Here is a 24687-nt window from a genome sequence, read left to right on the forward strand (position 1 = left end):
GTTTTCCGTTTTTTTCATTCGGTTGTATGATGACATCAACAGGCACATGTTATTGTACGTATTGCATCAGCTTTCTTTTCTAAGGTACTAGGATCTATCTAGCGTAGGATATTTAACTTTACAGGTTTGGTTTTTGACTGTAGACAGGCGTGTGAGAGAGCCGCCGCCCACTTTGGTCTGGTTCCGAATGCCGTCGTCGCTGGAGGCCACGGTGCTGCCACGTACTATGAGAATACGGTTCGTAGAGGAGAGAGTCGGCCATGTCACGTGAGAGTCTACATCCTGGGCCACGAACGAGTCGGTAAAACAAGCCTCTACCGCAATCTGACTGGACAGGAGTTCCGTCGCAATGAACAGAAAACGGCGGGCGCAGCGATGTGTGACGTCAAAGCGCACGTGGTCAGGGACAACTGGAAGGTGCTCAATGAATTGCCATCAAATTTCAAACGCGTGGTGGTTCGTCAAGTAGTCGAGCAGCTGGGTACGTTTTCTGCAAGTGACGTCGCCGCGCTTCTGGTCGTCCTGCTTGCTCTTTTGACTGTTGGAGCGGCTATTTGTTGTTTGATGCCAACACGAGTGCTCCTAGTTATATCGGTATTCCTCTTGGCGACGCTTCTTGTTGGATGGGGAATGGCGTTAGCCCTTGGAGCTGGCATCTGGTTCAGTATACTGTGGACTGAGATATTTGTTATAGCGTTAGCTGATTATTCGTTTGACATTGTATGGTATGAACCTCTTGTGGTTGGCCTGTTTGCTATTGAGGTGATGGGTTGCATCACTGGAGTTGTGCTAGGAGCCAACTTTGCACTGGGGATTTTGTTGACTTGTTGTGTGTTTGGGTTGTCACCTGGATGTCTAGTTGAGGCAGGTTGCTTTGAGAGTAAAGGCCTGGAGTATTTCAGCACCGTTACCATTCAGTTTGCAGGTGGAGTTAGTGGTGTAGCTATTGCTGTGTTGTTGCCAGCATTCACCATTACAAAATGCTTAGTTCAACTTATGATTCTTCCATTTATTACTGCAGGGTGCATCATCGTCTTTAGCAACATGATTATATCAACGTATTATCCAGCACTGCCACGTGTTTGTTTTCTGTTAGTTGGTGGACTGCTATATGGCAATGGCCTTAGGAATAGTCTTGCTCCTGGACGATACTTCTCCATGCTTTTTGCAAAGCTGATGGGCACGTGGAAGAAGTCAAGGTATATGAAGACTCGTGTGGCAGCCCTTTTTGTGGGGATGATTTTGGGTATTTTCATAGTTCACACAGCGAGCTATGTTATTGTGGTTACTTGTCCAACTGGTCAAATATCATTGAAATTTCCAGAATATTTTCAAGAACTTGTAAATCATATGGTTGAGCCAATAATGTTTGTTGCTGTGTCTCTTGGACATTGGTTAAGGAACGAACCTATTGCAAGTCGACCAGATACTACTGTGCCAGTTGAGTCAATAGTTGATCACATGACTGCTAGTGAAGTGGACAATCTTCGCACTCCATTACTGAAAATGATTGACTTTGCCGGTCAGCGTGCATACTATGCTATGCATCATATTTTTCTATCAGCTCAAGGCATTTTTATTCTTGTGTTTGATTTTCGAAGAGCTTTGAGTGATTTTGAAAGACATATGGAGAAACTGCATTTTTGGATTAGCTCAGTGTTGGCCATTGGAAAGAATGACAATGCACGCATCTTCTTTGTTGGAACTCATCGTGATGATTCAAATCTCAATTTCCATAAACGAGAGATTGTAGTTCAGCAAATGTTTGCAAAGTTTATCAAGTTTCATCCATACATTTGTTTTAATCAAAATGAACGAGATGCTCAGCTGTCCCTTGTGTTTCAAATTGAGAACAGTGCATTGTCAGATGATCCAGCTGTGTGCTCACTTCGTAAACAGATTATTGAAGAAATACGGCAAAAACATGGAAGAATGCAACAAAATCCTATTCGTTGGCTGGCATTAGAAGATCACATTATTTACCTTCGTAATAAGGATTTATCATCAGTAGTTCCATTGAGTCAACTACAGGATGAAGCAGAGAAATGTGATATTAAAGGTGAAGAGTTTAGTCAGGCTCTTGGTTATCTCAATGATTCTGGAGTTGTATTTTATTCAAATGAGAGCAGTCTAAAGGATTATGTTATTATTGATCCACAAGCATTGATCGATGCTCTCATTGCACTGTTGTCTATTCCAGCTTTTCAGAATCGTGGCGTACACTTCTCTGGCTGGCATCAACTGGAGAATGATGGGATTGCTTCATATGAATTACTCAAACATGCTTGGAGAAACCTTAGAGATCCTATTGATGTTCTCATCAAGTTTCTTGAGTATTATGGCATTATTTATGACATCACTTCTAATCAGTCAGAGCGAAGTTTTGCAGTTATATCTTGTTTGCCGTGCAAACTACCTACTGATGCTTGGACTGAGCTGAATAATGAAGATGCTCACGAGAGAAAACGAAGGTCAATCTATGTCAGATTTCATAATACAGCGGACCCACATCAAGCCTTTTTCTATGTACTTTTAACCAAAGCACGTTTGCAAGCAGAGTTGGCTTTGAAGGCACCTCATCATTTCAAAGTTCACTGGTCAAGGAAAGAAGGTGTCTTTGCTTTTCATTTCCACACGTACAACATTGTTGTGCCTTACAAACTGAAATATAAGCAGGGAATGTTCAAACTAACCATTCAAAGGTTAGAATATAGTGTAGTGGTGTAGACTTGCAGTTCATACAAGTTGTGTCTTGTGTGTAGGTGTCGCTATTTAATTGAAGGAGCTGTACTACAAAGGCTATGGGAGATGTTAGAGGAGATCAGAATCAAGTTCTTTCTTTCAGCTCAATTTGACGTTGGTCCTGCTTGTCCTTACTGCTCTCTTTCTCATAAAGGAAGTATGTCACAGTCTCTACTTCTTGTCGAACAGTGGGGGAGAGCTGCTCTTGAACGAGGCAGCAAACATGTTCTTCCACTGGCCACAAGTGGACAGACAATGGACACAACTGATTCTACTGAAGATGCTGTAAAGCAGTTTGAAAGATGTCCAGCTCTGTATTGTAATACTCGTGAGGTGGCATTAACTCACAGTAATGTAGAAAGATGGCTACAAATAAGTCAAGTCAGATTCAACCCATCTATCTCACTATACAGATATTTGATTGTATTTTGTATTCTTCACAGACACGACCATTTGTGCAACGTGCAGCATACAGAATTTGGCAAGCCAAGAATGCTGGTCCTTTGTATTCTGGTGGAGGAGAAGGTAATCATCTTAATTAAACTGCAGTAATTACATATATAAATTATTTTGTTTAGTGGTTTCTGATGACGTGCTTGAACTGATTGCTGATCAACTAATGAACAGAGAGTGGCGCCGCCTGGCGAGATGCTTACAGCTATCAGAAAGTGACATCAACGAGGTAGAATGTAAAAATCGGAGTAGTAATTTGAGGGGCTGCTGCAGGGACATAATGATGTTATGGAAGAGCAAGCGACGCTCTGATGCTCTCGGCTTTATTATGGCTGAAGCTCTGCACAAGGCCGACTTGCGTCAGTTGGCAGAACAATACATACAGTTGTAAAACAGATAGACTATGGATAGACGGTAGAAACACACAAGTTGTAGAGTCATGAAATGTGGCATGATGTCTACGCTTCGTGCTTGGTGTATTGAAGTGTTTGATTAATAATGGAACACTGAAGGTTACAATTGTTTGGAAGAGTTTGGCTTAAACAAAAGATGTCTTTTGATTATAGTGCTTGACATCTTTAGGCTAATCACTCAGATAATCGGGTCTTGCCTTTGTGTGTGCTGTTTATAAGGGAGTGACTTTCAAGATGCTTCGGCACCAACAGTGATGTAGTTTCCTCACCCAAATTAGTGGTCTTGTACTTTGGAGTTTGTGCTTGCAAGAAAGGATCACCAGTTGTGTTCTGAATGAGTGACACTATTTGCAGTCAGAGTGTTGGTGAGAAGGTGTGTGTAGTTGTGCTACGAGTCAATGGAGAGTCAGTGATAGTTGATTTCCACTTTCATGGCTAATGACAGTTTTACATTTATGTGTACACTACTAGCCTCTTCCCAATGTGAGCTTGGCAGTGTCAGGTTCCTGAGATGTTGGAAGTGTAATACGAGAACCAGACACTGCCAAGCTCATGTGAGTCTGGGGACGAGGCTGTACACTGCTACTTCAGAATATACATGTGTTTGTATGTACACCATCTGCTTAATGCGTGGGTGTGGCTTTAGAATTGCAAGCACTCGCGATTGACCGGTTTGCAGTCGTCAAAGTAGTAAGGTGACATCTGTGTTTTGGTAGTAACCATAGATTGTCTAGAAATGACTTGTAAACACTAGATTCACTGCACTTGAAGTTGCTTGGGCCAAATTAGTTACCATTCCATTGAAGTGCACGGCTTCAAAGCTTCATAGAGGTGTCTTTTTGTCACGGGGGGGGAGGGGGGGGGTTATTTGGTTGTTAGGATAGTCGATCTTGAAGACAGTAATTCTTGGTAGCGAAACTGTGAGACTTTATTGCTTAGCTAGCAAAATGGCTGGACAGCTACAAGACAACGTGTGGTCACTATTAAAAAAAGATCTTGAAGAGCATGTTGCACAGACTCGGAAGATTACTGAGCATGCTAGCAACTACACTGTACTGTAGCTAGTACACATGAAACTGGAAAGTGGTCAATAAATAATTATTCATGTTTAATTAACTGTCAGATCTATTTGTATGGTGGACTTAGCACCTCCTCTCACGTGCAAGGAGGCCAACACCACGTGATGTCACGCGGAGGAATGAGGGCTTGGCTCCAGAGGCTCAGAGCCACTAGAGGCTAATCTCGCTCCTCTCTCGTGCATCACATGACTAGGCTGACGTCATAGCCTTACGCTGACAACTTTCAACTCTAAACACCTGTCCACACTGACAACTGGATCGCAATAAATTCAAGCCACAATGTGACATCGCGAAGTGGTTGAATCCAATTGGAAATAGTGGGCGTTACCTTCACGTACGCTACGCGTGTAGTTGGAACATTTAACACTCCTCACTTGTCTTTGTTCTCGCTCACCTGCTTCAGCGCTTTCCACAAGCAAAGAAGCCACACGTACACATCGGTCATCAGTCAGGTGATATCGAAAATGAGGAGGAGGTATCGTTTTCAAAGTGCAGTGTGGACTCTCGCTATCCCTCGCGATCCATTCTGGTCTAGTGCGGACAGGGCTTCATTTCATCATACTGAAACCAGAGCTATCCTAGATACGTACTAAATATTAGTAGCTACAATGCAGCCGATAGGACATCAACGCGCACCTATCAGTTTCCGTAATATCGGCCGCTAACCTCGTAACCCAGCGCCCAGAGAACCAAAGCTTGTCAATTTGGCAGACATGCGTAAACGGTGGACTGTTCTAGTCCACCTGTTGCATCTTCTTTCTTTTTTGAGGTATCGGTTAGTACTTTAGAAGGTTTTTGAGCTGTGACTGTCTGTTGCATGTATAGACAGGCGTGTGAAAGAGCTGCCGTCCGTTTTGGTCTCGTTCCAGAGACCGTTGCTGCTGGCGGACACAGCGCTGCCGCTTACTACGAGAATACTTTGCGTACAGGAAAGCGTCGACCATGTCACGTGAGAGTCTATTTGCTGGGCCACGAACGCGTCGGCAAAACAAGTCTCTACCGCAATCTGACGAAACAGAAATTTCGTCACAATGAACCGAGAACGACGGGGGCAGTGCTGTGCGACGTTAAAGCTCATGAAGCGAACGACGATTGGAAGGAGCTTACTGAGTCGCAGTCTATTTTCAATCGCGTGGTCGTCCGTCGGGTCGTTGAGCTGCTGGCTACGGTCACTGCAAGAGAATTCTCGGCGCTTCTTGTTGTGTTACTTGGTTTGTTGACTGTTGGAGTGGCTGTTTGTTGTTTGATGCCAACACAACCATTTGTAGTTACTACCATATTGCTGCTGGCAATGCCTTTTGTTGGGTGGGGAATGGCACTAGCTCTTGGAGTTGGCCTCTGGTTTAGTGTGCTGTATGCTGAGATAGGAGTTCTAGCACTAGGTGACTCTTCATTTGACATGGTATGGATTGTGGCTGTGCTGTTTGCTGTTGAGATGATGGGTTGTCTCACTGGGACTGTCCTAGGAGCCAATTTTGCACTCGGGATTTGCTTGACTTGTTGTGTGTTTGGGCTGTCACCCGGATGTCTAGTTCAGGCTGGTTGCTTTGAGAGTAAAGGCTTGAACTATTTCGACACTGTTTCAGTTTACATGGTAGGTGGAATTGGTGGTGTCGCTTTAGCTGCGTTGGTCCCAACAGGGAGCATTAAATTTGATGTCTTTCTGCTTGTAATTCTTCCTCTGATTACTGGTGGGTGTGTCACCATGTCAACATATTGTCCAGCAATGTCAAATATTTGTCTTATGTTAGTTGGTGGATTTCTGTTTGGCAATGGCCTAAGGTATTGTCTTGTTCAAGGACGATACTTGACCATGTGTTTTGCTAAGCTGATGGGCACAGGAGAGAAGCCATGGTATATGAAAACTTGTGTGGCGTCTCTTCTTGTTGGGATTGCTTTGGGTGTTTTGATAGTTCATATTGCAAGGTATGTTATGGTTATGAGTTGTCCAACCTGTCCAGTACTATTTGAATTTCCGGGTTCTTTTCAACAACTTGTGACTCACATCGCTGACCAGATAGTATATAGTGTTCTGACTCTTGGACATTGGTTGAGGAACAAGCCTATTGCAAGTTTACCGAATGCGAATGTGCCAGTTGAGTCAATTGTTGATCACATGACTGCTAGTGAAGTTGATGATCTCCACACTCCATTACTGAAAATGATTGACTTTGCCGGTCAGCGAGCATACTATGCTATGCATCATATTTTTCTATCAGCTCAAGGCATTTATATTCTTGTATTTGATTTTCGAAGAGCTTGCGTCGATTTTGAAAGACGTATGGAGAAACTGCATTTTTGGATTAGCTCAGTGTTGGCCATTGGAAAGAATGACAATGCACGCATCTTCTTTGTTGGAACTCATCGTGATGATTCAAAGCTTAATTCCTCTAAACGACAGAGAGTAGTTCGGCGAATGTTTTCAAAATTTATCAACTTTCATCAATACATTTGTTTTAATCAAGATGAACGAGATGCTCAGCTGTCCCTTGTGTTTCAAATTGAGAACAGTGCATTGTCAGATGATCCAGCTGTGTGCTCACTTCGTAAACAGATTATTGAAGAAATACGGCAAAAACATGAAAGAATGCAACAAAATCCTATTCGTTGGCTGGCATTAGAAGATCACATTATTTACCTTCGTAATAAGGATTTATCATCAGTAGTTCCATTGAGTCAACTACAGGATGAAGCAGAGAAATGTGATATTAAAGGTGAAGAGTTTAGTGAGGCTCTCGATAATCTCAATGATTCTGGAGTTGTATTTTATTCAAATGAGAGCAGTCTAAAGGATTGTGTTATTATTGATCCACAAGCATTGATCGATGCTCTTGTTGCACTGTTGTCTATTCCAGCTTTTCAGAATCGTGGCCTACACTTCTCTGGCTGGCATCGACTGGAGAAGGATGGGATTGCTTCATATGAATTACTCAAACATGCTTGGAGAAACCTTGGTGATCCAATTGATATTCTTATCAAATTTCTTCAATATTATGGCATTATTTATGACATCACTTCTAATCAGTCAGAGCGATGTTTTGCAGTTATATCTTGTTTGCCATGCAAACTACCTTCTGATGCTTGGACTGAGCCGTACAATGAAGATGCCCATGAGAGAGAATGCAGGTCAATCTACGTCAGATTTCATGATGTATCTGATCCACATCAATCCTTTTTCTATGTACTTTTAACTAAAGCACGTTTGCAAGCAGAGTCGACTCGTCATTTCAAAGTTCACTGGTCAAGGACTGGAGGTGTCTTTGCCTTTTACTTCCACACATACCACATTGTAGTGCCATATAAACTGGAATATATCGAAGGAATGTTCAAACTCACCATCCAAAAGTTAGAATAGATTGCAGTGGGAAAGATGTACAAACTATTGTGTATTGTTCTCTATTATGTGTAGGTGTCCCTATTTAATTGAAGGGGCCATACTTCGAAAGCTATTGGAGATGTTAGAGGAGATCAGAATCAAGTTCTTTCCTTCAACTCAATTTGACGTTGGTCCTGCTTGTCCTTACTGCTCTCTTTCTCATAAAGGAATTATGTCACAGTCTCTACTTCTTGTCGGACAGTGGGGGAGAGCTGCTCTTGAACGAAGCAGCAAACATGTTCTTCCACTGGCCACAAGTGGACAGACAATGAACACAACTGATTCTACTGAAGATGCTGTAAAGCAGTTTGAAAGATGTCCATCTCTGTATTGCAATAGTCGTGAGGTGCCATTAACACACAGTAATGTAGAAAGATGGCTACAAATAAGTCAAGTCAGATTCAACCCATCTATCTCACTATGCAGATATTTGATTGTATTTTGTATTCTTCACAGACACGACCATTTGTGCAACGTGCAGCATACAGAATTTGGCAAGCCAAGAATGCTGGTCCTTTGTATTCTGGTGGAGGAGAAGGTAATCAATCTTTATTAAACTGCAGTAATTACATATATAAATTATTTGTTTAGTGGTTTCTGATGATGTGCTTGAACTGATTGCTGGTCAACTAATGAGCAGAGAGTGGCGCCGCCTGGCGAGATGCTTACATCTATCAGAAAGTGACATCAACGAGGTAGAATGTAAAAATCGGAGTAGTAATTTGAGGGGCTGCTGCAGGGACATAATGATGTTATGGAAGAGCAAGCGACGTTCTGATGCTCTTGGCTTTATTATGGCTGAAGCTCTGCACAAGGCCGACTTGCGTCAGTTGGCAGAACAATACATACAGTTGTAAAACAGATAGACTATAGATAGACGGTAGAAACACACAAGTTGTAGAGTCATGAAATGTGGCATGATGTCTACGCTTCGTGCTTGGTGTATTGAAGTGTTTGATTAATAATGGAACACTGAAGGTTACAATTGTTTGGAAGAGTTTGGCTTAAACAAAAGATGTCTTTTGATTATAGTGCTTGACATCTTTAGGCTAATCACTCAGATAATCGGGTCTTGCCTTTGTGTGTGCTGTTTATAAGGGAGTGACTTTCAAGATGCTTCGGCACCAACAGTGATGTAGTTTCCTCACCCAAATTAGTAGTCTTGTACTGTGTAGTTTGTGCTTGCAAGAAAGGATCACCAGTTGTGTTCTGAATGAGTGACACTATTTGCAGTCAGAGTGTTGGTGTGAAGGTGTGTGTAGTTGTGCTACGAGTCAATGGAGAGTCAGTGGTTGTTGCTTTCCACTTGCATGGTTAATGACAGTTTTACATTTATGTGTACACTACTAGCCTCTTCCCAATGTGAGCTTGGCAGTGTCCGTTTCCTGAGATGTTGAGAGTGTAATACGAGAACCAGACACTGCCAAGCTCATGTGAGTCTGGGGACGAGGCTATACGCTGCTACTTCAGAATAAACATGTGTTTGTATGTACACTATCTGCTTAATGCGTGGGTGTGGCTTTAGATTTGCAAGCACTCGCGATTGACCGGTTTGCAGTCATCAAAGTAGTAAGGTGACATCTGTGTTTTGGTAGTAACCATAGATTGTCTAGAAATGACTTGTAAACACTAGATTCACTGCACTTGAAGTTGCTTGGGCCAAATTAGTTACCATTCCATTGAAGTGCAAGGCTTCAAAGCTTCATAGAGGTGTCTTTTGTCATGGGGGCTTATTTGGGTGTTAGGATAGTGGATCTTGAAGACAGTAATTCTTGGTAGCGAAACTGTGAGACTTTATTGCTTAGCTAGCAAACTGGCTGGACAGCTACCAAGACAACAAGTGGTCACTATTAAAAAAGATCTTGAAGAGCATGTTGCACAGACTCGCAAGATTACTGAGCATGCTAGCAACTACACTGTACTGTTGTACACGTGGAACTGGAAAGTGGTCAATAAATAATTCATGTTTAACTATCAGATCCATTTGTATGGTGGGCTTAGGACATGTCTATGGTGTGTGTGTGTGTGTGTGTGTGTGTGTGTGTGTGTGTGTGTGTGTGTGTGTGTGTGTGTGTGTGTGAGTGTGTGTGTGCGTGCATGTGTGCATGCGTGCATGTGCGGGTGCTATGTCTAATTATGGTTCATGCTGCATTCTTTTCGGTCTAAGACGAAAGTGCCACAACATGGAAATTAAATGGCAGTGGCAAAAAACCCACTTTTATACACTAGTGTACAGTGTATCCAACTATCCACCTCTAATAGTGACAATAATTATATTACACTTGTAGTAACTGAATGATTGCATAGGCATCAATCAGTGTGTTTCTTAAACATGCAAGTCTGATATATATATATATATATATATATATATATATATATATATATATATATATATATATATATACTCAAGAGCCTCCTCACTCCATCTAGAGCTGAGGAGAGGTTGACAAACGTACGTAAGAGTGTCGGTTGCATCTATCTGCAGTTCACAGCCTGCTCTACAAGACACTAGCACTTGCTTTTGAACTCAATTTTGTGGTGTATCATTCATTGTAGGCAATTGTACTACACTCTACTGCAGTGTTTATCGGTTTCACTGTAACGTCGGTAACCGATGGAAATGTAAATGCAACTTTTTACCTTGTATCTATGATAACACTTATTTGACATAATAATTTCTAATTTAGGCAAACACTTCAGGCAAACTCAGTCTTTATCATATGATAAAGTACACTTTATATAAATTTGATATCATGTTCTGTCCATACTACATATGACACGGTAGTGTTCTTGTTAGACCATGGCCAAATAACCTTGCAAAGGGTGTACACATACTCATCTGGTCAGAATGTCCCTTTATGCCTCGCGCAGCCGGGGCCTCGTAGACCCAATGTTGGGCTCGATTGCGCATGACTCGCAGACTCAATTGCTGTTTGCGAAAGTACGTGCAGCAGCCGGTGACACGCGTAGTGGCCGCAAACACAGCATTTATTCTGGTTCTAGACCAGAGTGAGTAGATTGTAGTGTCGTACTGTATGGATTAGCCGTTTCTAGTTTCTATTGTTATGAAGGCACGCAACAACGTGGATGAAAGGGGCACCAAAAGGGTGCACTTGCCAAACAAACAAGTGGCTAAGTCTTGGACGGAAAGTCAAGCGATGTGCCGCACACACAGTAATTTGCACAACAGGAAGTCAGCGCGTGCGTGATGGCGCGTTTAGCACACGTGCATGCGCCAGCACCATGTTCACGTGAGTCGGCTGGCCATTTCCGGACCGCGGTTTTTCGTTCTCTCTGTGCAATGCCGAATTGGAACATTCGCGTCTTAGTCATCACGTTGTCTTCGCTGAGTGCAAGTGAATTCAAGCTTAAGGTTGGTTTAGTTATCATAGTCTGTCTAGTGTATTTGGTACTTGGCTGTTCAAGTAATGTCAGTAAAACAGCCAGTACACACAAACCTCTCTGATGTGGGAAGACATTTCGATATCTTGTTTTTTCTCAGTTTTATGTTTGCAAAATATACAGTGAGTCAACGTGTAGTCTAATTACTTCTACATCATTAGCTCTACATCATGATGCATTTTACAACTGGATGAGTTGAGGAAAGTTGTTATTTTTATTTGCATTAAAGATTCTCTCCCTAATTTGGCAACTTTATCACTGCACTGCTTGACTAGAAAGGTGTGATTTGTTGCTGTGATTTAAGCCTCTTCAGCTAAGTCTGTTGTGTTTATCATGTATCAATATCGATGTAATGGCATATGTGAGTAAACAGTAGTGTTGTCTGTTCCAACTGATTGTGTTGAGTAGCCTAACACCTGAATGAAAGGTTATCCTAGTTTGTGCTGTGGATATTGATCCATTGTAATACAATCCTAGGACTAGAACAGAAGCACAAGAACAGGCGCATAAATTATGAATTAGACCAATTGCCCTTTAGCTATGAACAATTTAAGATGCTTTATGTTTGCTGTCTACATGTAGGACTTAGAAAATTGAGACGAGATCTATCTTGATTATGTATGTATGGGATGGTATTTATGTATGTAAATGCAATGAATACTACAAACTGTTTAACATATGTCAGATGTACATATGTAAATAGCCATGGCATTGGCAGGTGTGTTTATGTCATGAGATATCCAAACATGCAGTCATCTGACTTGAACAATGACAATCACATGTTCTCTTGTTTACTCTGTGTGTACCATTGTAGGCTATATTCATTTCTACTGTGTGGACATATCGGGATGCCAACTACAAGTACAAAGTATACACACACTAATTTTTTGAATATGAATTATGGTAATTGACTCTTTTTTTCCATGTCTATGTCAATACACACTATACTGCTGTATCACATCTGTCGTTGAAACCATGACAGTTCTGTGTTACTCTATTAAGAGATGCCTCTGCATCTGGAAGAGGCCACAACAGTGAATGATCAGCTGCAGTATCAGCCAGCGACAACATACAAATACTAGCTCATGCAACCAGACCTTCCATAAGTGTGGTGAATCTGCCATGCTCCGCGCGCATACGGAAGATCTGGCTATGCCAAACCTACTGTACTACAAAACAGGTTTAGGAAAAGTGCAGATGGAAACACATAGTGCAGATGTAGACAGGCGTGTGAAAGAGCTGCCGTCCATTTTGGTCTTGTTCCAGAGGCTGTTGCTGGTGGACACAGCGCTGCCGGTTACTACGAGAATATGTTGCGTACAGGAAAGCATCTTTTTTTGGAACTCATGGTAATAATTCAAATCTTAAAGGAGAACACTCACCAAATACCAAAACTTGTTGAAAGAAAGATACAAGGCCTGGCATCTTCCTGCAGGAAACCTACGGTCCAGACAGCCACAGAAGCAGAGAAACAGCAACGAGTTGTTCAGACGATTCCCCGTATGTACACAAAGTCTTACTCTCTCGAAGTAACTACTTTAGGTTTAACCTTACCAAGTGCTCCTAACGCACCCAAAATTCAGCGAGACATGATCTATGAGCTAATCTAAGAAGGGTCTCCTTCTGAGGTTGTATTGCCACAGTCGATATTTGCGTGATAACTTTGGGGTCCCAGTTTGCTTTAGTCAATAAATCACAACTTGACACCATATGTCTCACAATCCTTACCTTGAAATGTGTACAGATATTGGTCTTCCTTGCTAAATAGGTACGCGTATGCTACATACGGGTACTAAACACGCCTACGCGGGTAATTTCAATGCTTTATTTCTTCGTTACCGTATTAGAACTTCTGCAGTAAACGATTGCAAAGGGTTGTGTCATGAAGTGACAGCTTTCATCTGAGAGATTGTTGATTTTGGTGAGAGTTCTCCTGTAAGTCATCTAGACGAGAGATTGTAGTTCGGCAAATGTTTGCAAAGTTTATCAAGTTTCATCCATACATTTGTTTTAATCAAAATGAACGAGATGCTCAGCTCTCCCTTGTGTGTTTCAAATTGAGAACAGTGCATTGTCAGATGATCCAGCTGTGTGCTCACTTTGTAAACAGATTATTGAAGAAATACGGAAAAAACATGAAATAATGAAACAAAATCCTATTCGTTGGCTGGCATTAGATCATATTATTCATCTTCGTAATAAGGATTTATCATCAGGACTTCCATTGAGTCAACTACAGGATGAAGCAGAGAAATGTGATATTAAAGGTGAAGAGTTTAGTGAGGCTCTTGGTAATCTCAATGATTCTGGAGTTGTATCTTATTCAAATGAGAGCAGTCTAAAGGATTATGTTATTATTGATCCACAAGCATTGATCGATGCTCTCATTGCACTGTTGTCTATTCCAGCTTTTCAGAATCGTGGCCTACACTTCTCTGGCTGGCATCGACTGGAGAAGGATGGGATTGCTTCATATGAATTACTCAAACATGCTTGGAGAAACCTTAGAGATCCAATTGATATTCTTGTCAAGTTTTTTCAATATTATGGCATTATTTATGAACTAGCTTCTAATCAGTCCGAGCGATATTGTTCAGTTATATCTTGTTTGCCATGCAAACTATCTTCTGATGCTTGGAATGAGCCATACAATGAAGATGCCCATGAGAGAGAATGCAGGTCAATCTATGTCAGATTTCATGATGTATCTGATCCACATCAATCCTATTTCTATGTACTTTTTAACTAAAGCGCGTTTGCAAGCAGAGTTGGCTCATCATTGCAAAGTTCACTGGTCAAGGACTGGAGGTGTCTTTGCCTTTTACTTCCACACATACGACATTGTAGTGCCATATAAACTGGAATATATTGAAGAACTGTTCAAACTCACCATCCAACAGTTAGAATAGATTGCAGTGGGAAAGATGTACAAACTATTGTATATTGTTCTCTGTTATGTGTAGGTGTCACTAGTTAATGGAAGGGGCCATACTTCGAAAGCTATGGGAGATGCTCGAGGAGATTGAAAGCAAATTCTTTCTTTCAGTTCAATTTGAAGTTGGTCCTGCTTGTCTTTAATGCTCTCTATTTCATAAAGAAAATATGTCGCAGTCTTTACTTCTCACCAAACGTTGGGAGAGAGCTGTTATTGAACAAGACAGTTTACATATTCTTCCACTGGCCACAAGTGGACAGACAGGCAACACAACTGATTCTACCGAAGACGCAGTAAAGCAGTTTGTAAGATGTCCAACTTTGTATTGCAATTCTTGTGATGTGCCATTAACGCACAGCAACGTAGAAAGATGGCTACAGATCAGTCAAGTCAGATTCAACCCATCTATCTCATAATGCAGATATTGATTGTATATTTTATATTCTCCAAAGACTCGGCCATTTGTGCAACGTGCAGCACAGAGAATATGGCAAGCCAAGAATGCTGGTCCTCTGTATTCTGCTGGAGGAGAAGGTAATCGAACCACATTTCCGAAGTAATTAAACTTTAAAATTATATAAATTTATTAAACTATTGTTTCATGTAGTCGTTTCTGATGATGTGCTTGAACTGATTGCTAATCAGTTAATAAACAGAGAGTGGTGGCGACTGGGGCGATGTTTGAAACTATCAGGATGTGTCATCAGTGAGATAGAATACAAGAACGGGGGTGGTAATCTGAGTGGCCGCTGTAGGGATATCATGATGTTATGGAAGAGCAGGGAACGCTCTGATGCCCTTGGATTTAATTTGGTCAAAGCTCTGCACAAGGCCGACTTGCGTCAGTTGGCAGATCGATATATACAGTTGTAAACAGATTGATTACAGATAGACAGTAGATATTATATACACACGTAGTCAAGTTGGAAATGTGGTAGATCGAAGTGTTCCATTACCGCAAGAGTTTGGCTTGTAAAATGGCATAAATGAGCAAACAAGAAATGTCTTATCATTCCAACTCTTTCACAGCACGTCACATTGTCAGGCTACACACTTAGATAATCGGCCTCGCCTTTGTGTGTCCTGCCTATATCTGATAGCCTCTCAAGCAACAACAAATGATTGACTTCTCCCACCCAACTAATAGTACCGCGCTCACACTAAAACAACTTCAGAACTGGTCTGGACCACACAAGTTTTCTTCAAGATTGCCATTACTTTACTAAAAGTACTTGATGAAGGTCTCTGTTTAGTACTGATTTTGCCTTCTAGATCACTTCTTACTATACCTGGTACAGTTCTGAAGTCTCTAGTGTGAACTGTGGTATTAGTCATTCTGACGGAAACAGTTTTGTGTACTGTGTTTGTGGTAGCATTTGGCTTTGAAAAAAAGAATCATTAATCCTGTTCTCAACATTTCACACTGTGTGAGTGTGAGGTGGTGTGTTGCTCAACTGCAAGTTGCTGGAGAGTCATTGATGGTTGCTTAGTAACTGTTGTAGATTTCATGTTTACTTTCAGAGTAATAATCACAGTCTATTGTCAGATAGACATACTTTTGGGTCTAAGACCAGAGCGCAATATAGAAATAGAAATTATATGCAATAGCCAACGCTTACACTGCTGTACTGTATAGTGTATGCAACTAGTTACCTTTAATAGTGAGTACATTCCCGTGTCCCACATGTGCAACACTGTTAACAGCCAATCACATCAGCCATCAGTCTTGTATCAGACCATCACAGTGAGTCATCACTTCTTCGGATTATGATCCAATCTATGCTTCGGCTTCCAACCTTGAGGTGCAATACAAACGTATTGAATCAAGCACACGATTTGCCAGTCTTTTTGCAAACTCACTTTGACACTCCCTCGAGCAGTAGTACCTGGCTGCCATACTACACATACGTAATCAAGATCAATCTCGTCTCAGTGGTATCTGCTTACTTGGTCCATTCCATCTGAGTCAGAAAGCATCACTCACTGCAGAAGGCAAAGCCATCGGAGCAAACTGTAGTTGACGAAGGTACAATTAGTATCTCCAGCATATTGCAGTCCAGTCGAATGAATGTCATTGTTCCACAACTCAACCATTGCAACAGAGTTGCTTATCTAATGAGTTCATAACTGCACTAGTCAATGATGGGCAGAGCTATATCTTGACTGGGGCCCGACTTTGGCCCGGGGCCCACCTAGACCCGAATTGTCCTGTAAACACACAGCCCGGGTTCCTAACGTCGTGTAAATAGGGCTTTCTATATATACTAGATACATGACCCGTCCTTCGTACGGGCAGAGTACTGTAGTGTTATGACGGAAGACTCAGTTTGAGTGTGTGTAGACACGTCATGTGCAATTTTTTGGTAGAAATCGACACACTCTCTGTGTGGATTCAGTTCAAATGACTGGTGTGGGCGCCTGTTCGAATAAACTGGAATGTGCTAATTAGTTAATATCCCGTTGAAGACAAATGAAAACTTAACCGAGTGTCATATTCCGAGAAATTTGCAGCGACTTTTCCGTTCAGAGATATATATCTGAGCAACAGAAACTTGAAAGTCACATGCAGTTTCTTACTCAGCCATAGGATACATGCAGTAGCTTGATCGACATGCAGGCATTCATGATTTAGCGCACTGTTTGCTCTCTGTTTGTGAAATGTTCACACTCCCAGTGTAGGAAACGTGTAGGTTGGCAAACGCAGTCACACGTCTCTTCAGTGAGTCTTCTCAGAGCCATTTCAATTGTCCCATTGGATGTTATCACTTCGAGAAACAGGCGTATCGAATGTGGCAGGTATTCGGCGAGCGTACTCGGAAAAACCAAAGGTAGACATATTTCTAAATACCCAGATATCCTCCACAAAAATATCTTGTCATTTTGCTCTGGACGTAGTTTGATGTTATCCGATGCACGCGAGTAGAGGCATCGGCGGGTCCTCTTGGGATATTTTAGAATATGGTCAGCATGTTTCCAACCTATACCTACGCACTGAACTATATTTCTTTTCGGAACTCTTACCTTGTTGCTCTAGATGTAGTTTGATGTTTAAGATAAACAAATCAGCTATAGCTTGCTCAGATAACGCAGTCTGATGGGACTGCTAGATAGCTATAGCATTGTGACGTAATAATGGCATGTGAACAAACAATGGATATTGAAAGTGAGCATTGCACTCTTAGTTATTAGAAATAAAACTACGCCATGAGATTGAGTTCACGTAACGGAAATTCCTTCAAATTGAGTCTATCAGGGGCATTCAGTTTCCTTCTTGAACAACAAACAGCATTATGTCATTCTGCGTTGCACCCCCAAAAAGGGGCCTGACTAAAAAGCTGGAAGATGACGCCACCCTGCCCATGTTCTTACCCATGCCGAATTACGCCTGTACCCCAAATTTTAGCCTCGTGCGTAATCCGGTCTAGCCGGCTATCAAACTTATAATTAAATATATACAAACACCGCCAATTTTATATAGTAGTAGTAGTAGTAGTAGTAGTAGTAATAGTAGTAGTATACATTTCAACAAACTAAATAACATACAACACTATAAGTGACAGATATACGCACGCAGCAAAACAAACAATTAAAAGTCAGTTACTACTTTATGTCATTACACTGTATGCTTAACTATTATCACAAGCTATAGTCACCACCTACTCATCTAGGTGGGCCTCACTTTCAATGAGTCCCAGCAGGTCCACTTTGATAGGTCTATACGTAGAGGATCTTGTTCCACGGATACACAGTATACTCGAGCGAAGTAGGGCAAAACTCAATCTACAGCGAATTAATTGCATAATTCTACTGTACTGCTCTCCTGACTTGGCTGCATGCAGACTTGCCACTCGCTTATAGAAGGTTGTTGCCTCTGGGCCTGTGCTTCCGTATGACGTAAACACTAATGGAGTGAAAGACCCATGCTCAACTTCCCGAATTCTCTCACCGTAAGCGCGTTTCTTCTCATTCTCGTGACTCACATAGGCGGATTTGAGTGAAGAGTGTTTGCGGTTGGAAGCAGCGTTTGGGTAGAAAACCCTCACATCAAAAAATGCCCGTTCTCCATGCCTCCACACTCCTCTAGCAGAAATGTCGACCCTAGCGTTATCATCTGTGATGGCAGTGCGATGCGCAAACTGAGTAGTAGTAGTAGTAGTAGTAGTTGACCAATTGGAAGTTACAAGTAGAGCGACTCAGTTGCATTGCCCAAACTCAACCACAAGCTGCTCACTCGATATTCACACGGGGTCTGATTGGACGCTGGAAATTTGCACTCAGAACCAATGAAAACTTTGCAGCGTACCTTAATCCTCTGGAGGAGGCGTTACGATCCAAACTGATTCCCGCCATAACCAATAGAAGTACTCCAGGAGACAAGATGAGAAGGCTTTTTGCATTACCACCTCGACTAGGCGGCCTTGGAATTGTAGATCCACGTTCGTTGACTTGTGAGCTGGAATACTCAAAGTTAATTTGTGCGCCACTGGTCAACCGAATTGTGCAACAAGAAACAAACCTGGATAACGTTCCTACCAAGCAGAATTCTATGAAAGCTAGCATTCGCCAGCAAAAACATCTAGCACAAAAGTCTCATTCTGAAATCACTGTCAATGATCTATCTGTGGAATTGAAACGTTCAGTTGAATTGGCCTGTGAGAAGGGTGCCTCCTGCTGACTGACCGCAATCCCACTAGAGCAACACGGATTCACTTTGCACAAATCTGCGTTTCGGGATGCCCTGTGCCTCAGATACGGTTGGCACCCGTCCAACCTCCCAGACATATGTCCATGTGGATCTAAATTCTCAGTAGATCACTCTCTGTCATGTCCAACAGGAGGATACCCCAGCATCCGCCATAACGAGGTCCGCGATTTATTTACCAACTTGTTGACAGAGGTTTGCCACGATGTACACAGAGAGCCCGTTCTGCAACCTCTCAACGGCGAGGTGTTTCAAAAACGCTGTACTACCTCTGACGAAAATGCCAGACTTGATATTGCTGTCAGTGGATTTTGGGGTGGGCACTTCCAACGAACTTTCTTTGACGTCAGGGTCTTCAACCCTAATGCCTCATCCTACAAATCAGTGCAGATCCCGTCATTATATAAACGGCAGGAACAAGAGAAGAAAAGGCGATACGAGGAACGAATTAATAACGTGGAGCTTTCATCGTTCACGCCAATCATTTTAGCATGCACTGGAGGATGCAGTAAACTGACGTCTATTTTTTTGAAAAGACTAGCCTCACTTTTATCGGAAAAGCACCACACCGAGTACAGCACAACTATCAACTGGCTGAGATGTCGACTGTCATTTGCACTCCTTCGGGCCTGCGTGATGTGTTTGCGAGGATGCAGGTCCAAGCTTCACAGAACCTCAAGGGACTTCAACATTCTGCTGGAAGCAGCAGAAAGTAGATTATAGAAGACTGTTTATCTCAAAGTTGTTACAACCTAGAAACTTGTTGCTATAGAGGAAGCTTTTACATACAGTAGTAGTATTTTGAAAAAAGTAGTAGAGATTTTATTACTATTAGTAGTAGTAGTAGTAGTAGTAGTTTATTCAAGTAGTAGTAGTAGTAGTGTGTTAGCAGATGCCGTTTGATTGTTCAAATACACCAGTTCTCTCAGTAGTAGTAGTAGTAGTAGTAGTAGTAGTAGTATACATTTCAACAAACTAAATAACATACAACACTATAAGTGACAGATATACGCACGCAGCAAAACAAACAATTAAAAGTCAGTTACTACTTTATGTCATTACACTGTATGCTTAACTATTATCACAAGCTATAGTCACCACCTACTCATCTAGGTGGGCCTCACTTTCAATGAGTCCCAGCAGGTCCACTTTGATAGGTCTATACGTAGAGGATCTTGTTCCACGGATACACAGTATACTCGAGCGAAGTAGGGCAAAACTCAATCTACAGCGAATTAATTGCATAATTCTACTGTACTGCTCTCCTGACTTGGCTGCATGCAGACTTGCCACTCGCTTATAGAAGGTTGTTGCCTCTGTAGTAGTAGTAGTAGTAGTAGTAGTAGTAGAAGTAGTCCCGGATGTAGACCTGTCATGGCGGCGCGCATCATTCGGTAACATTTTGCCAGTTCATTTCAGTTTACGTTCGTTCCTAGGTTTGAGGATTACTTCGTTAGTCTGTTTTTGGTTTCACCACGATCCACAACGATTCTATAGTGTGGGGGACAGAAAATCTCTTTCAACGGTCAACCGAGATTTGAATTTCAAAAGTCTCCTGTTCTGTTCAGCCTCGTCACTGTCTACTCCTTAACATATTGGTCTGAGATTTAAATTGTGACTTCTACTTCTAAGTGTTCAACTGTCCAGCGATCTCTCGGTGATGTCTAAATGCTGCTTATGCAACAGCAGCGGCCGCTGTATGAACTGTCGCTGTGCCAAGTTGGGCCAATTCTGTAGAAATTGCAATCCACTCAACCACAACCGCTGCCAAAACTGGGAAGCAAGAGGGAAATATCAACTACAACGTCCTAAAACTGCTGGTACCACTTCTAGCAAGATATCCCCGACGAAGCCGTGCATGTCAAGTGATGATCATCAGGCGCCTACAATCATGGACTCGCCAGTGAATCAGCATTCAGGTCATGATAAGCCACTGTCTTACGCTTCGGTTGTTGCTCGGTCTAGTTCTCCAGGAGGTAAAGCACTCTCTTCATCCAGTCTAGAATCTAGTGTCCTTACTGCTGCAACAAGAATGCTTTATTCCGATGCCGTCCAGCTGCACCCACCTTGTTCTTCGTTGTCGCAAAGGCAACTGCCTTGTTCTAAGTTATCGCAAAAGCAGACACTTGAACAGTCCAGGGTCCATCCTAAATTACAACAGCAGACAAGTTCACCAGTCGCTCACATTGTCGATATGATATCTAACACCCAGGAAGATGAAGACATTCATGACTTAAATCAAACAGCTTCTCCTTCCCTAGAGTTACATGAACGCCTTCCTTACAGAGTGATGGCATCACCAAATTTCAGTTGGGGTTCACTGAATGGTGTTGAAGTGATGAGTCAAATAGAACAGGCTTACCAAGAAGTTGTTCATTGGAGAAGGAATTTATTTCAAGTACCATACGGTTCTACTGGTAAAATGTTCGCCTCCGAACTTGCCAGATTGTTTCATGCGTATGCAAGTGCATCTGCTCTTGAGTGTGTCTCATTGACTGCTGCTATGGTGATGCCCCATCTTCTGCTACAGAAGCCACACAAGCGGTCCAGAGGTCCTGATCATGTCTCTTGTCTGACCCGTCGCTTAGAAGCCTGGAAGGCGGGTGATATCAAGGCTCTGTTGTATGAAGCCAAGACGATCCAACAACATCTAACTTATAGTAGGTCTTCTAACAAGGCAACCAAAATCGACGATCTTCCTCACGTTTTCGCTGGTCATTTGAAGAAAGGAAATGTGAATGCTGCTATGCGTTTACTGTCTGATGAAGGTGCTAATGGTCTTTTACACCTGGATGACTACCTGACAAATTCAAGTCAAAAAACCGTGAGAGATGTACTCAAAGAAAAACATCCAAATGCTTCTTCCCTCGATCCTGACTATGTTGTGAATTCTAAAGAGAACGCTTCTCCAGTCCATCCTGTCTTGTTTGATTCTCTTGATGGACAACTGATCAGGAATACAGCAATGCGATGTTCTGGGGCAGCTGGTCCTTCTGGCCTTGACTCGACTCAATGGAAACGCCTGTGTACGGGATTTCACACTTCCTCCAAAGATCTCTGTAATGCTCTAGCTGCTGTTGCTCGTCGAATTTCAACAGAGATAGTAGATCCTGACGGTATCTCAGCTCTAGTGGCTTGTCGTCTTGTACCTCTGAACAAAAATCCTGGGGTGAGACCAATTGGTGTGGGTGAGACAGTTAGAAGAATTATTGGAAAGGCGGTTCTTTCTGTGGTCAAGTCTGACGTGCTCTCGGCAACCGGAACCTTGCAGCTTTGTGCAGGACAGATTGCTGGGTGTGAGGCTGCAATACATGCCATGCAGTCATTGTTTGAAGATGACAATACGGAAGCCATACTACTTGTAGATGCAACAAATGCCTTTAATAGCTTGAACCGTCAGTTGGCTCTAAAGAACATCTCAAGCACTTGTCCAGCAATTCATACCGTATTGCTCAACACATATCAACAGCCTTCACCCCTATTCGTTGGTGGGGAAGTCTTGTTGTCGCGTGAGGGAACCACACAGGGAGATCCTCTCGCGATGGCAATGTACGCCTTGGCCACAGTACCTCTGCTGAAAAAAGTACAAACAGAAGGCAGCACCCAAGTCTGGTATGCCGATGATGCTGCAGCCGGAGGAAAGATACAAGCAGTCAAACAATGGTGGGAGAAACTCTCCATACATGGAGAAAAATTTGGATACTTTCCAAATGCCAAGAAATCCTGGTTGATCGTCAAACCGAATTGCCTTGAAGAAGCCAAACGTGTGTTCTCAAAAACGGCTGTGAACATCACCTCTGAAGGTCGAAAGTATTTAGGAGCTGCACTGGGAACTGAAAACTTCTGTAACGGCTATCTCAGTGATGCAATCTTAGACTGGACACGTCAGATTGACAAATTGGCTTCCATTGCCCAAAGTCAGCCACAAGCAGCTCATTCCACATTAAGTCACGGTCTTCTGGGCAGGTGGATTTTTACTGCGAGAACAAATCAGAATTTCAAAACTTTTGCTGGGCTTTTAGAATCATCAATACAATCTCAACTGATTCCTGCTATAACTGGTCGTTCGGCCCCTGGAGAACTGGAAAGAAAACTCTTCTCCTTACCAGCCAGACTTGGTGGTCTGGGAATCACAGATCCAACTTCATTGTCTTCTGAATACTTAAACTCTCGAAAGATGACTGCACCGCTTGTTGACTTCATTTTGAATCAGGAGATCACTCTAGGAGATGCCCCAGATCAACAGGATTCTCTCAAAAAGCAAATTCGCAAGCACAAAGGGCTAGAAATCAAAACTCTTGCTGATAATGTTCGAGATAACCTCTCACACCAACATAAAAGAATGTTCGAGTTAGCAAATGAAAAGGGGGCATCAAACTGGCTCACAGTGCTGCCATTGGAGGATCACGGCTTCTCATTACATAAGTCTGCATTCAGAGATGCTCTATGCCTCAGATATGGATGGGTCCCCCCTCATATGAGTGAATCTTGCCCTTGCGGTGGAAAAATGTCAGTGGAGCATGCTATGTCCTGCCCCACGGGAGGCTTTCCAACTATACGCCATAATGAAATCCGAGATATGTTTTCTCATCTGTTGTCTGATGTCTGTCATGATGTGGAAACGGAGCCCACGTTGCAATCACTAAGTGGAGAGACGTTCTCTTTACGTTCAAGCAGTCGAGATGATGATGCAAGATTAGACATTTCGGCAAGAGGTTTTTGGGGAGGAAGATTTGAGAAGACATATTTTGATGTCCGGGTGTTTAACCCCAATGCCACCTCGTACACATGTTTTGAAGTTGCATCATGTTATAGAAGACAGGAACAAGAGAAGAAAAGGAAATATGAAGAAAGACTGAGAAAAGTAGAAAATGCTTCCTTTACACCTATTATCCTTTCTTGCACTGGTGGCATGAGCAAGCTTACAACGTCATTTACCAAAAAGCTGGCCTCAATGATATCTGAGAAAAAGGACACTCCATACGGTAGCGTGATCAACTGGCTAAGATGTCGACTCGGGTTCGCACTCCTAAGAGCTTCCATAATGTGCATCAGGGGCAGCAGGTGCAAACGCTACGTCAGGCCGGAAAACAATATTCTCCTGGCTACGTCTGAGGGGCACCTGGCCTCCTCAGCTTAGTGACTTTACTGTACATGACATAGTAGTAGTAAAAGTTGTACTATTGTATATGACAGTAATTGTTTAGTAGTAGTAATAGTTTATTGCCATTCGCTGTAGGTTGCCGTTTGTGTATACGTAGTCTGCTATTGTTTCAAATACACCATATCTTCTCAGTAGTAGTAGTAGTAGTAGTATATATATATATATATATATATATATATATATATATATATAAGATTTAGGATAAGGAAGGGTAAGAGGGCGTGACTCCAGACAACCTCGACCTTGTGCGGCCTCTGGTGGCTAAAGCCTTGGCCACCCCTGAATACCTCGTCGCCTCCTAGCCAAGCCTTCCTCCGTGCTTACTGTGCGACCTCGCAGGCTGTTCGCCTGCTCGCACGTGAGAGGAGGTGCTTGAGCCGGGAGAAGCACCTCCTCACGTGCGTGGAGGCGAACACCACGT

At 42.4% G+C, this 24687-nt stretch overlaps 6 protein-coding genes across 6 annotated transcripts in view; all 6 read left to right on the plus strand.

Annotated features, from left to right (window-relative positions):
• LOC134197558 (uncharacterized) overlaps positions 1–3751 on the plus strand; it is a 4059-nt gene extending 308 nt beyond the window's left edge. The window contains exons 1-5 of the mRNA XM_062666903.1: positions 1–84; positions 144–2702; positions 2763–3123; positions 3186–3267; positions 3321–3751. The exon at positions 1–84 is cut by the window's left edge and continues 308 nt beyond it. Of these exons, the coding sequence (XP_062522887.1) occupies positions 47–84; positions 144–2702; positions 2763–3123; positions 3186–3267; positions 3321–3586 (3306 nt within the window). The 5' untranslated portion in view covers positions 1–46 and the 3' untranslated portion in view covers positions 3587–3751. The remainder of the gene's footprint in view (positions 85–143; positions 2703–2762; positions 3124–3185; positions 3268–3320) is intronic.
• A 1649-nt stretch (positions 3752–5400) lies between these two features.
• On the plus strand, positions 5401–9082 carry LOC134197729 (uncharacterized). The gene is made up of 5 exons (XM_062667076.1): positions 5401–5456; positions 5513–8032; positions 8097–8457; positions 8520–8601; positions 8655–9082. Exons 1-5 carry the CDS (start codon positions 5401–5403, stop codon positions 8918–8920), a joined length of 3285 nt encoding a protein of 1094 aa, XP_062523060.1. The 3' UTR covers positions 8921–9082.
• Positions 9083–10960: 1878 nt separating this feature from the next.
• LOC134197213 (uncharacterized) lies at positions 10961–15400 on the plus strand. The gene is made up of 8 exons (XM_062666492.1): positions 10961–11072; positions 11135–11436; positions 12280–12333; positions 12448–14364; positions 14429–14522; positions 14577–14789; positions 14853–14934; positions 15008–15400. Exons 5-8 carry the CDS (start codon positions 14442–14444, stop codon positions 15271–15273), a joined length of 642 nt encoding a protein of 213 aa, XP_062522476.1. The 5' UTR covers positions 10961–11072; positions 11135–11436; positions 12280–12333; positions 12448–14364; positions 14429–14441; the 3' UTR covers positions 15274–15400.
• A 3687-nt stretch (positions 15401–19087) lies between these two features.
• LOC134197730 (uncharacterized) lies at positions 19088–20295 on the plus strand (the record flags this gene model as incomplete). Its single annotated transcript, XM_062667077.1, has 1 exon — positions 19088–20295. A coding segment is annotated over one exon (738 nt), but the record flags the coding sequence as incomplete, so codon positions are not given.
• Positions 20296–20582: 287 nt separating this feature from the next.
• Positions 20583–23124, plus strand: LOC134197731 (uncharacterized). Its single transcript, XM_062667079.1, has 2 exons — positions 20583–23019; positions 23069–23124. Exons 1-2 carry the CDS (start codon positions 20763–20765, stop codon positions 23122–23124), a joined length of 2313 nt encoding a protein of 770 aa, XP_062523063.1. The 5' UTR covers positions 20583–20762.
• LOC134197300 (uncharacterized) lies at positions 23067–24408 on the plus strand. The gene has a single exon (XM_062666592.1). The coding sequence runs from the start codon at positions 23280–23282 to the stop codon at positions 24240–24242; it is 963 nt and encodes a 320-aa protein (XP_062522576.1). The 5' UTR covers positions 23067–23279; the 3' UTR covers positions 24243–24408.
• The last annotated feature ends 279 nt before the right edge of the window (positions 24409–24687 follow it).

The sequence above is a fragment of the Corticium candelabrum genome, chromosome 22 (genome assembly GCF_963422355.1).
Source record: "Corticium candelabrum chromosome 22, ooCorCand1.1, whole genome shotgun sequence".
NCBI classification, from domain to species: domain Eukaryota; kingdom Metazoa; phylum Porifera; class Homoscleromorpha; order Homosclerophorida; family Plakinidae; genus Corticium; species Corticium candelabrum.

What these genes read in the sequence shown, in the direction of transcription:
- LOC134197731 (XM_062667079.1), top strand. Translation starts at nt 20,763, where the DNA reads ATGTCTAAATGCTGCTTATGCAACAGCAGCGGCCGCTGTATGAACTGT. An exon ending in ATTGGCTTCCATTGCCCAAA is followed by an intron (nt 23,020 to 23,068) that starts GTCAGCCACAAG and finishes TCTTCTGGGCAG; the next exon opens with GTGGATTTTTACTGCGAGAA.
- LOC134197213 (XM_062666492.1), top strand. Translation starts at nt 14,442, where the DNA reads ATGGAAGGGGCCATACTTCGAAAGCTATGGGAGATGCTCGAGGAGATT. An exon ending in GATGGCTACAGATCAGTCAA is followed by an intron (nt 14,790 to 14,852) that starts GTCAGATTCAAC and finishes TATTCTCCAAAG; the next exon opens with ACTCGGCCATTTGTGCAACG. An exon ending in GTATTCTGCTGGAGGAGAAG is followed by an intron (nt 14,935 to 15,007) that starts GTAATCGAACCA and finishes TGTTTCATGTAG; the next exon opens with TCGTTTCTGATGATGTGCTT.
- LOC134197729 (XM_062667076.1), top strand. Translation starts at nt 5,401, where the DNA reads ATGCGTAAACGGTGGACTGTTCTAGTCCACCTGTTGCATCTTCTTTCT. An exon ending in GATGGCTACAAATAAGTCAA is followed by an intron (nt 8,458 to 8,519) that starts GTCAGATTCAAC and finishes TATTCTTCACAG; the next exon opens with ACACGACCATTTGTGCAACG. An exon ending in GTATTCTGGTGGAGGAGAAG is followed by an intron (nt 8,602 to 8,654) that starts GTAATCAATCTT and finishes TTATTTGTTTAG; the next exon opens with TGGTTTCTGATGATGTGCTT.
- LOC134197300 (XM_062666592.1), top strand. Translation starts at nt 23,280, where the DNA reads ATGACTGCACCGCTTGTTGACTTCATTTTGAATCAGGAGATCACTCTA.